The sequence below is a fragment of the Ranitomeya variabilis genome, chromosome 3, assembly GCF_051348905.1.
Source record: "Ranitomeya variabilis isolate aRanVar5 chromosome 3, aRanVar5.hap1, whole genome shotgun sequence".
NCBI classification, from domain to species: Eukaryota; Metazoa; Chordata; class Amphibia; order Anura; family Dendrobatidae; genus Ranitomeya; species Ranitomeya variabilis.
Window position 1 is genome coordinate 238,871,545 of NC_135234.1, and position 12,703 is coordinate 238,884,247.

Consider the following 12,703-nt stretch of genomic DNA (forward strand, 5'->3'; position numbering starts at 1 on the left):
TTAAACGATGGACCTTTAATAAGACACAGGGGCTAAGCTGTTACACAACGTACCTGGTTTTGTCATAGAACAGACCTTTTTCCGTTAATTTTCTGCAGTTAATTTACTTAAAATGAGTAGGCCAATTTCTTTCACTTTCTCTAAAATGCGGCTGGTGTACAGCTGACTTGTTTTGCTTCTTTTTCCCTTATGTTCTTTTAGCAGCACATCTGAATTGCTTGTGTGTGGCTTTGTAGTTAATTGCAGTTTATACCTTGCATACTGTCTTTCTTATGAAGAAGACTGCTGTCAGAATTTCGGGATGTAGACATGATGGATTATAGTTTAGCTGCCCTTCACTGCACGCACGACTGAAGTTCTATGAACACATGAGCAGAAACTGTGATAACTCTCCTTCAAATGTTATTCTTGTTACATATATGGCTCTCCTAATTCCATGTAATAAAACGTAAGGCATGGTTCATGGAGCAGCTGACTGTTGTAAATGGAGAAGCTTGCTTTTTATTTAATATTATTATATTTTTGCTAATATAGTGCTAGCATAATCTACCAGCAGGGAAAATATAAACTCCAATCAAATGTGCGTTATTAGACCTTCTGACCTCATTACATTTACTACTCGAGTCTACTCGAGAATTCAGAAAAATACTTGGCAGAAACGTCTGCACCTCCAGGGTAAGAAAGTCTAGAAGATGTTGATTTGAAGTTGCTTGTCATTTGTGATGTTAAACATAATAAATATTAAAAGGGGTTGTCCAGTCTAGAAGGGCAAGTCTGCAAGACAGTGTGTGTGACTGCAGACTTGTGACTCCTCCCAGCGCACACACTGTCCGCCAACTACACAGGTCCTGGCTGGGAGTGTGTGTGACTGCAGACTTGTGACTCCTCCCAGCGCACACACTGTCCGCCAACTACACAGGTCCTGGCTGGGAGTGTGTGTGACTGCAGACTTGTGACTCCTCCCAGCGCACACACTGTCCGCCAACTACACAGGTCCTGGCTGGGAGTGTGTGTGACTGCAGACTTGTGACTCCTCCCAGCGCACACACTGTCCGCCAACTACACAGGTCCTGGCTGGGAGTATGCACAATCGTATAATTGATCGCCGATTCCAGCCTTAACACCGGTGACTCCACACAGAGCACAGCCAGAGATGTCATTTTACACCGGACAACTCTTAATTTAACTTTTTTTTGCAGAATTACAATTTGTGATTTTTTCCGTGTGTACGGATATGAAACATAAAAATGGACCAGCTATAAATGGATACAGAAAAAAATGGCACTGAAAAAAAAGCCATGATGGACAGCAAGAACAAGGAAACATAAGATCTGCGAGGAAACGATCCGAAACCTAGACCTAATGTAAATGAGGGCCAATGCTACATAAATGAACATAAAAGACACATTTATAAAGACATTTTCCAACACTCAGGGGGAGAAGCCAGTTACCAACCAACTCCTGGTTCTACATGACATTAGAAATGGCTACACATCCATCTATGCATGTTCACCGCCATATTACTTGTACACAGAACAGATCAGATAACATCTGCTTATTACAATGCAGCTAAAAGGAAGAGCACATAGTTTATAGAAAGAAATGCAGCATCTGAGTCACCATATCACTGGTGCAACTGCACAAGGGCCCATTTCCACCTCCGAAAAAGGTGGATGAGGCATTGGACTTCAAAGAGCCCATTTTGCACAGGCGCCCTCTTCAGTCTGGTCTGCCAGTAAGGCGGTGCGCCACGATGCTCCGTATTTTTATTGTGTCAACAACGTCTTACAGTTTTAGCAAAGTGGATGGGATTTATAGACATCTAATGCCCACTCTGCTTTTCTTTGACTCCATATAAACCGACCTGTGGTGCGGGTTTCATATCTGCAACAATGTAAATTCCTCCTGCAGTACGCTGAGTAAATGTGAGGAATTTCCCATAGTCTAGCATTAGATGCTGAAAATCCACATGTGTTTTCAGAGCGTTTCCGCAGTGGAAAAACATAAAATGCATGCAATTCACACAACACTGGCAGTAAAGTTTTGTCAAAGCCAAATAACAGGAAGTATTAAAAACAAAGAAACTTTATTTAAAATACCACATAAAAAAGACAAGAAGTGAAGCATAAAAAAAGCAATTAAAATGAAAGTTAAAAAAAAAGCACTCAAAAACGCAATAAAAAAATTAAAGTACCGTAACCTAATTGGTGCAGAAACGCTACAACCTCAAAAACTCACCAAAGACTAATCGTGGGAATGTAGCCTAAAAGGGACTGACTGGTTTGGACGAAGGTTTTTGGAGATGAGCAGATGACAGGGAATCGGCTGCTAGGACTTCTGTGATCAGATGATATGGTCAGAGGAGGACTCCACCTCCATGCCAGGAGCTGTATCAGTTCAGCTCAAAAGCACCTCAATTCCCCAGAGCAGCTTATTAACATATAAATATCTGATGCACACTGACTCAACCATTTAGATCGTTCTGCACAAAGGGCTAATGGCAATTCAGACATCTTGGGCACTCTATATTTCTGTATTAGATAGGAAGTGATGTATTGTAACTTTCTCTAGAAATAATTGATTGTTGGCACCAAGTAAATTGCATGACAAGGAAGCGTTTGGTGTTGGAATGTTGCAAATGCTGAGATGTATATGTTTATATGTGTATATATAATATATATATATATATATATATATATATATATATATATATATATATTATACATATACATATACATACACACATACATACACACACACACGATGGATTTTCATTTTGGAGACTGGTGGCCCTTTCTCTTTATACCTCAAGCAGTCTGACTTAACAAGCCTATAAAGATATGACTCCATTACTAACATATGAGAACGTACGGTAACTTTTCTGGTTTAGGTAAGATCTAAGCAAGACTGAACATTTGGGCCAGATTTCAGAGGAGCAATAGGCGGCACCGTGGCTCACTGGGGTCCGGGAGTAAAACTAAACAAAGGGGCTTGTATGTTCTCCCTGAGTCTGTGTGGGTTGCCTCCGGGTACTCCAGTTTCCTGCCACACTCCAAGAAAAAGGTTTAGTCCCCAAAGAGGACCGTGATGGTAATGTCTGTAAAGCGCTCTGGAATTCATGGGTCTATGTTAGTGACATTTTTTCAAATAAAAGAAAGCAGAAAGAAAAGCAGGTGGTAAAAAAAGCCTGTGTGTAGGGAGAAGGTAAAAACAATTACAGGGGCTAGCCCAAGAACTGGAAATACGAATGATTATAGAATTTATTCAGAGCTTGTTTGTATCATATGCGGAGAACTGAACCACGATTGATTGTGTCTAGTATACATTTTACCTACAACGTATCCACTGTATACTATGAGTGACGACACTACGTGTTGATTTTTAAAGATTTACAATATATGCAATAAAACCTTGTTCAGTAAAGGTGGATAAAGGTCAGCATATATAGTGGATAAGTCTGGTTTGATTGAGCTGGCATGGTCTGTGTGTACATACAGTACCACCTACAACTCTCTCGTCCTCTGGCATGCCAACTCTACATAACCCATTGTGGAATAGTATTAGCTCTTCATAGGCGGCATGAGCAGGGGGACAGAGCACTGACGGAGAACCTACAACTCCAGCCACAGGAGAACTAACATGGGGCACAAGAACAGATGAAAAGTGTTGTATTTATGAAGACGCACACTATTTTTAACGAGTGCAAATAAAGTATTTTCCTCCATTGAGTTTTTAACAATTAATTTTCGGAAGGGGAGAATAACCCTATTTTTTAAAAAATTATTTTTAACATTCTATCTTTTACTACTGTTGCTGCATAGGCAGCATCAATAGTAAAAAGTTGGTCACACTTGTCAATCACTTTTCCAAGCGATGCTTCAAATCGCTTGGAAAACGCAAGCATTCTGCAATCTAAAAACGCTTGAAAAACGCTTGTGTTTTGTGGGAAAACGTATGCGAATTCCGCATGCGTTTAACCCGCCGCAAGGAGTTGCGGAAATTTCAGCAGCATTTCTGCAACATGAGCACATAGCCTTAAAGTTCATGTTGCGGTTCACAAATCCATGTTTCTTTTTCGTGACCAAGAAGTCCACAACAAACATGGAAGCCATGTCTATTTTCGATGGTAATCGCAGATCAAACCCATCCATTAAGGTGTGTCTGTAAAAAAAAAACAAAAAAAAACTCAGGGCAGAACTGGAATGCCATCCTAGTGCGGTCCGTTCTTTATTTAATAGGAAAAGCTTGAGAAACTTGCATCAGTTTTATTTAATATACAAGAAAAACTGATAAAACAATAGTTGTAAAAACTGACACACTGATCAACAATGATGGAAATCTGCTCCAAAACCCTGATTAACAATGCTCCGTGTTTCTACAAACTGGTCCCAAGCCCCACGGATACTGAATGGAGAGGCAGTGTGCCAATGTGCTGCTCCATTCAAAGAACGGGAATCCCAAGCCTCAGTGTTTGATGTCTAAATGTCTAATCTTATCTCTGGGAATGGGGTGGTTTTTGTTCTTTTTATATTTCCAGGTGTGAACACCCCCCACCTCCCCGCCTTGAACAACATGTACAAAAAAATGACAAATAAAAAAAAATGCTGGAATCACCAAGCAAAAAAGAAAAGTCCATTAAATACATCTGCAATGTCTATAAAAGAGGCTTCTCATTCTTCCCAGGAGCTCATCCCAGGTGCCAGATGTAGGTAAACCTTCTAAATATCCACATCTGTACATTAAAGATTTGATTTTGCATCTAGAAAGCCTCTAATTTTACATGGAACCAGTCTATCAAAATCTGCATGTCTACAGATGCAAGAGGAAAGACATCTCTACATACCTAAAAAGGAATACAATCTCAATAATCAGAACGGAATGGTAAAGTTAAAGGTTCCAGCAAAGCTAGACTGTCCTTTTAATAGATATTTTTCCTATATAAATTACTGCCATACAGTTTTCCTGCCGAGAGTCTAATTAATTCTTGTTCCATACACAAAGGGAAATGCAGGGTGACAAATGGGTGCAAGGCTTGAAAGCTGCCAGGTCTGCAAAACATTTTCTACTTCAATTTAGAAGCAATTTTGCAGTAAATCATCAAGCTAAACTTGGGATCTCAGATTTCATAGGACAGTAAAACCTTGTAAAGTCACGAATGGCAAAAATAAATTAATGGGATGTCCCTTTAATATAACGGGTTTTTTCTTTACACTGCAGATTATACTTTACATTTGATAAAATAAAACATTACAGTGTACTGGAGCTTCATTAGAAGGCATTCATAGTCAGAAAGGTCCTCTGTTTATTACCAACATGGCTGGTAGATGACTAATCACATGCTTAAATGAGGATGACCACAATCGATGGGGTTATTTTTGTATTTACCCTGTATAAAATATTAAACATACCATGTATTTATAGAAATCACACAAATATAATAGTTAAAAGAATACAAAGCTCTCAGACTGTGAAATGTTTCCTGGTCATTGGTAGTGCTGAACTTGTAAATTCATATCCTGAGTGACACTGATTAAACACTGCCAATAAAGCTTTATTATAATGTGAGAAACGGGGTCAATTCTAAGCAGTTTCTCTCGTCATACCATGTATGGACAGATTACTAGATCAGAAAGTGGCCTACTGATTAGGCTTTTGTGTTAAGAGTATGTTAACACTAAGTATTTGCAGCAGATTTTTTTTGCACCAAAAACCAGAAAGTTGGCAGGAAAACACTGCCTAATATACACACATTTTTGCCTACGTTTTTAATTAATTTGAATGGGTGAAAAAGCGCTGCAAAAACTATGAAAAGAATTGACATGCTGCAAAGTTCAAAACATGCACTCAGTTTCAGGCTATGTTTCCACGGTCAAGAAACGTTCAGGATTTGCTGCAGATTGGAGGCTGCGTACATCCGCAGCGTCCAATCCGCAGCGTCCAGATGTTATAGCATAGTAGAGGGGATTTTATGAAATCCCATCTCCACTATGCATGCAGGGCCGCATCCGGCGGCCCTGCGTAACCGAACATGCGGCTCGTCTTTCCAGACTGCAGCATGTCTATTTATCTTGCGGAGATACTCCATTTCCGCAAGATAAACCACACAGTCTATGTATAGGATGCGGTGATTCTGCTGCGTCCAAAGCGCTGCAAATACGCCCTGTGGACACATACCCTCAAGGTCTTTAAAGTTGCAAGTAGACAAATTCATAGAGTTCAGCCTATACCCCAACTCGGTGATCCAGAGGAAGGCAAAAAAAAAAACATGTGGCAGATGCCAATAGCCTCATATTAGGGGGAAACAATCCTTCCCAACTACACACACAGCAATCACAGAATCTCGTGCCCGTAACCTGTAGGATTATAAATTTTAAAGAAAGGCAGCCAGGCACTGCTTGAACTGTGCTAGTGAATCTGCAAGGAAAAAAAAAACAAGCAGCACTGTGCATGAGATTTCAGAAATCTCATTCACTTTGCTAGCTGGTAATGTGAGGTGTTTTTTATCCTTGGAAAAAAAGGAGGTAAGATGAAGCATATGATAAAGCCTTTAAATGTATTTTTTTCCATATCACTAGCTGTATTAAAAATAAAAAATAGAAATATTGAAATGTTCACATGGCCACTGCAGCTTTTTGTTTCAGGAAACAACACAAGTACATAGCCACAATGGTCAGTTCCCAACCCTATGTTTTGTTTCTATTGAACCTGTGCAAAAATTACTGTGAAGAGAGGGGGTCAGCTGTGACATTCCCCACTGTGATTGGTGGATCCCATGTTATCAACTGTGTATAGAGGAGTTACCAGTAATTGTAACCCTGCTGTAAACTCCTCTTGAAAGAACTACAAGTATAAGCCTGAAAGAAGATGCAGTGGCCAAAGTGAAAATGGCACGACTACCAATTTTATTTATTTTTAACAAAGATTGAGATTTAAAAAAAATAAATAAATAAATAAAAATATATATATGCACACATACATACACATGTAACACAGGCAATTTTCTGGTGCTCATTTCTGTTCATGTCGAACACTGCAGCCGGTAAGAATAAAGTCTAATACGGATCAATGGTGTCTGACTGCTGGATTTTACAATGTCTACGAAAAATCAGCTCCTTATCCACAAATGAGCACATGGAAGTGTGATGTCTACACAGGGCTTTATGTAAGCCATGTACTTATTTAAAACATGAAATGTTAACTATTGTTTCTATTAAATACCTATGGTCATAGTGTATTTGTTACCCATAACTTAAAGTGCACCACTTGCAACATATCCTATTAAAGGCAATAAAGGCTTGTGTAGGAAGTAAAGGTCACAGTATCAAGAGTTATTTGGGATTTGTTAATCATTTTGAGTAAGGTGACCAACTGCAAGGGAGAGCAGCTCATAGAAATAGTTAAAAATCAGTATACATTACACAAGCACCCCCCACACATTGCACAAAAAAAGAGAAGCCTTGATTAAATTATTTCAGCATTCTTAAAGGAGAAATTGGCTCCAAGTTTCTAGCTGTTAAAAATATTTTTTAAATATCCCAGGCCCATCACTGTCATGCCCAGTTGTTGGATGAGTTGGTCATATCCAACGTGTTGCGATGGGACCAGAAAGCATAGACCACTGGTAGCCCTGTAAGAGTCTGAATAGGAGCCATGGAGGGATGGGTGAGGGTGGATATCGATTCATTTATTTTATATTAGTGTGAGCACTTTTAATACTCTTTGTCCGTTGGATAAGAAAACCGTTAATGACTATTCTAAAGTCAAAGTCTTCGAGAACCAATTTAAAGTGAATGTATCATCATAAATTGATTTCATTTAAATCTGGTTTATATGTTAAGATAGATTTATTTATTTTTTTAAACATGTTTAATATTTTCTTCATCACTATCAACATTTATAAAAATTCCAAAACTTTGCAATTTTCACACTAGCCACCATGTTAGACTCATACCTCCAGTTCTATACAGAAGGCTTCTCAGAAGTCTCATTATCATCGCAGGATGACAATGAACGGCACTAACTGTATAAAGAATCATATTTACCAATTCCATTAGGCAATGGTCACAGCTCACCTCCTTCCCCTCCCTTCACAATAACCCTTGCCCAGATTGGCACATAAGCAGAAAAAACTTCTATTGAAGCTTATGTCCATGTGGCTGCTGACAAGCTTAGGAAATACTAGTCTATATTGGACTGTACGAACAGTGAAAATTACTTCTGATTTACTTTGCAAGTAGATAGATAACATAATATATTATTTCCAAGTGAGAAAAAGAACCTCGAGCTGCCGCTTTGTTAACATCTTTCGTGCCAAGGGCTAAGGTAGCATAATGCCAACATAGGATTTTTCCAAACCTTGGTATTATCAGAATTACAGGTATTTGTGATTTTTACTCCAGACAGATATATACATCTGAGGATACATGAATGAGGTGTGATACACAGTACCATAAGAACACAATCTTGCTAGTAAGTACAGGTCAGCTCCTGAACATTAGCTTAGTGCCAGGCATTGTGGAGCGGTGTCTGCAGCCAGCGTTCCTCCACCTGCGTATGGAGTCATGCTACCACTGACTTGTAATAATTAGTGGATACACATTTTCATTACTCATCACAGCATGGACACAGCGTGCAATTTCTCTCTCATATCTCCATCGCAAATTGGGGTTAATCTGCAGTGTCCTATCATAGCTCCTTTCCTAATGTATAATTAGGACTCACCAGTGTAGCAGTGATGCTGTGTCGGCCTCACAATCTAGATCTTGCCTTTTTAGGAACAATTAGAGTACATAGGAGGACATCATCTGTCTCCTAATGAAATGACATTTTGACTCCATATGACAGATTGGGATGGAATAAGGACTTTGGCTTGGTAAATTCCTCAGCAATTCCATTACCACAACGGTATAAAATACAGCTGGGTATCACCATTTGCCAGTGCTCTGAAGTTTATTCCACAGGCTTGGACAATCTCCTGACAAGTTATATCACTGTAAGGCTATGTGCACACGTCAGGATTATTTGCAGAAATTTCCTGAACAAAACTGGACTTTTTCCGCAGGAAATCCACATGCGATTTTCTAGCGTTTTTTGCGCGTTTTTTGTGCGGATTTTTTGCCGTTTTTCCCCGAGCTTACCAATGCATTAAATAGCGTGAAATCCGCAAAAAATCTGCAAAATTAATGAACATGCTGCGTTATTTTCCGCAATGCGTTTCTATCGAGGAAAAAAGCGCAACATATGCACAAAAATTGTGGATTGCATTCTATTAATAGTATGAATTTTTTTCACGTTTTTATAGCGAAAAATCCGGAATGTGTGCACACAGCCTAAGAAGAAGCAAACGAAGACGACACCTGTAGTAACTGTACAATTATATAAGGCAGACCAAAATTCATGGTCGTGCCCAATGCTAAGACGACATGCAAGAAATTGCTCTTTTGTTGGTTGCATCTTTTACACAGGGCATAAAGTCATCACTTGTCGGAAGCACATCCCCTTGGGTTAAAAGGCATCTGTGAGTAGGATCAACCCTCCTAAGCCGTCTATATAGGCATGCAGGTCATAGGAAGTGGAATAAAATGATACCTGGATGTCTGCAATCCGATGTCTTATTCCAGAGATATCCATGTTTTTCCTATATGTAAATGAGCTGTTCAGGGCTATGGGCCGGACAATGACCTGCATGAGACTCCGCCTCCAGAAATACTGCAGGTCAGAGCACACACAATGTCAGAGTGTGTGCAGGTGCAATCATATCCCTGTACAGTGTGTAGAGACCATGGGTTGCACACAGGATCACAAAGTAGTGGGTGGACTGAGGGGAGAACGCGCACACACTGTCACTGTATGTGCACACGCTTGGCGCACTCTCATCTCCCTCGCCATTGTGTAGCAGCTCCTCCCCGCAAACAGGATCATACAGTAGTGGGTGACCAATGCAGACAGAAGAGGAGGTAAGTAGTAGTGCACGCACACGGACAGTGAGTGCAATCTCCTGTCAGCATTGGCCATGCACTTTATGGCCTTGTATGTAGCGAGTAGCCGCTACACAAAGCACAGCGATGTGAGAACACACTGACAATGTGTGCAGACTCCGACCTGCAGTGTCAGTGCGTGCAGGTATGAGAACTTAGACCAGGTAGCACTGCAAACCGAGTGTTGTCAACCACCGTAAGAGGTGGTGTGTAAGTAGGTGGTGTGTAAGTGGTGTGCGGAATGGTGAACGGCGCTCCTGGCCAAGGGTGCACGGAAGCTCCCCAATTACACTAATTACGCAAAGTTCATTGGAATGACAACGCTTATTCAATTTGGATATGATATGATGGTAATAGCCATTTTTATCTCGATTGTCACAACAATCACAGCCACAAAACTATCCCTACTGACAATTTACAGAATTTGACTGGACATTGGAGAAAACATGCACTTACTATTTGTCAGGGGGGCTGAAAACTCGGCTCCTCCTTCCTTCTTTAACAACGCAAACATGTCCTGTTGAGGAAGCTGATTTGCGGAAACCAGAACCTTCTGTAATTTTATTCGTCCTTCGAGAAGCTGATCCCAAATGGCTGAAAAAACCCCAAAACAAAATGGATTTAATACACTTTTTACTATATAATGCCAACACTAACAAAATCCAGTTTGTGACGCCTAAGTATTACATTATCTAGAAAAAGAACAAACTTTTGTGCTAGAAAGAATAACCTGTACTCCTGAAAGACGCATCTAGGCGCGACATTCCAACTTTGACGATGGAATTCAAATGTTCAGGAAATGCGGAGAACGTTCTCTGCTCTGTGATTGTAATACACTTTAATACTGTTTCCATGACCTCTATAACAGCACCGGCCATTTTATTTATACAGATACAGCGTCACTGAAGAAACTCAAAAGTGCATCAAGCTCAACCAGGATAAAATTATGTGAAGCTAGACAGAAGAAAAAGAAAAAGAATCCTTCCTTGGTTTTACCATTTTGCTTCTCCTTACCCAGAAAGTCAGGTGCTAAGTTTTTTTTTTTATGTATATTAAGGCCATGTTCACACACAATGTTTTTGATGTGTTTTTTGAGTACGGATTACATGTGCTTTGTCCACGGTACATGTTTAATAAAGTTGTGTTTATTCAACAACAACACTGCGAAAAATGTCACCAAAAATGTTTGTTACATTTTCTGCACCATTTTTTCACTGCTTCTGTGGGTGAAAAATCGCTGAAAGAATCGACAGATTTAAAAAAAAAAAAAACACTGCAGTTTTCAATTCAGTCAGGAACCAGCACAGGTGTGTGCATGAGAGTCGAGGAATCTCATAGGTTATGCTGGTAGTGTAAAATGCAGTGAGAACATACTCTGAAAGATCAGTGAAAAAACTGATTTACATTGGAAAAAGCTGGCCCGCGAAAGCTGAAGGTATTAGTGCTGTTTATTTAAGACAGGATTACATGTTTCGGGGGAGCATGGCTGCTTTCATCAGTTCACATTAGAGCCAAATATGGATTTTCAGCGATTTGATGGAGAGCTGTATCCGCTCACAATGCGTAATCTTATCTTAAAGAGAATAGGTCAGCACACTTTTACATATGGAAGTAGCATATGGCGGCGTAGGTGCTCATCACCAATACAATTTAGACTTATTGCAGAAAGACATGAAAATCAGGATGGAAGTGCAATGGCGGTGCGTGAATTTCCTTGTACCGAGACGGCTCGCCGTTGACTTCCAATACACGCTTTCTCATGACAGGCATGTTGGATCTCTACAATAACGACTATTTTTATTGAAGAACAAGAGCCAATATATTCATCCTAAGGCTTTCATATGTAAAAATGTGCTAACAGGATCACTTTGGCCCATTAACACCATATGACAGATATATTTGTCATGCACTGGGTCGGTGTCTGTGCAGCTGGCTCAGGAGCTGAGCCTGCTTCACACATGGCAGATGCTGGCGAAATTAGAATAGCCAGCATCTGTCTTTAACAGATGTGGCCGAAGCAGAGATCTACCTGTAGCTGTTAACCATTTAAATCCAGCTGTCAGTCTAACAGGGACATTTAAATGGAACATGCCCTGGTGTTCGCATTCACCAGCTCCCCTTGAAATGACTGCAAGGAACCATTAAGTTACCACGGTTCTATTTTGATAACTGTGAAACTCCGCCACACATTACGATTGGAAGGAGACCAAGATTTCCACGGTATGCTGCAATACCGTTGTATAAGTGATATACATACTCATATATAAATACTCCTCCCTCTCACCCGCTCTTTCCTTCCTGCTCTGTCTGTATATATGCTAAAGGCTATGTTTGTTAGTTTGAAACGCATCATCTATTTTGCCTCAAAAGAATCCAACAGATGAGCATCTTTCCAAAGGGATTGCAGGAAAATAAAAGGGGTATTACTCCTGATGTGAACGCTGCTACTAGATTGGAGCACTGTAGCCCTCTTTTGTTTTCATACCATTAGTGGAAAGAAGCCTTTTCACCGAAGACCGTTTTCAAAAACCAACTAGCACACAAGGTAAACTATTCCCCAGCTTTTACAGTAGAGAAGGCATTTTGTGGATCTTTTTTATCTTTTTGCAGACAGTGACCTTTATTGAGCAGCAAATTGTGTACGAGCCATTAATATAATTTGTATCCCATATCTTCTCAGGACTGGTCACAGAATTTCACTTTCTGTTTTGCACTTCGCTCTACAA

The 12,703-nt window shown here is 40.0% G+C and overlaps 1 protein-coding gene across 1 annotated transcript in view; it reads right to left on the reverse strand.

Annotated features, from left to right (window-relative positions):
• AATF (apoptosis antagonizing transcription factor) overlaps positions 1–12,703 on the reverse strand; it is a 144,095-nt gene that overhangs the window by 83,790 nt on the left and 47,602 nt on the right. Inside the window, exon 4 of the mRNA XM_077295312.1 lies at positions 10,434–10,571. Coding sequence (XP_077151427.1) covers positions 10,434–10,571 — 138 coding nt within the window. The remainder of the gene's footprint in view (positions 1–10,433; positions 10,572–12,703) is intronic.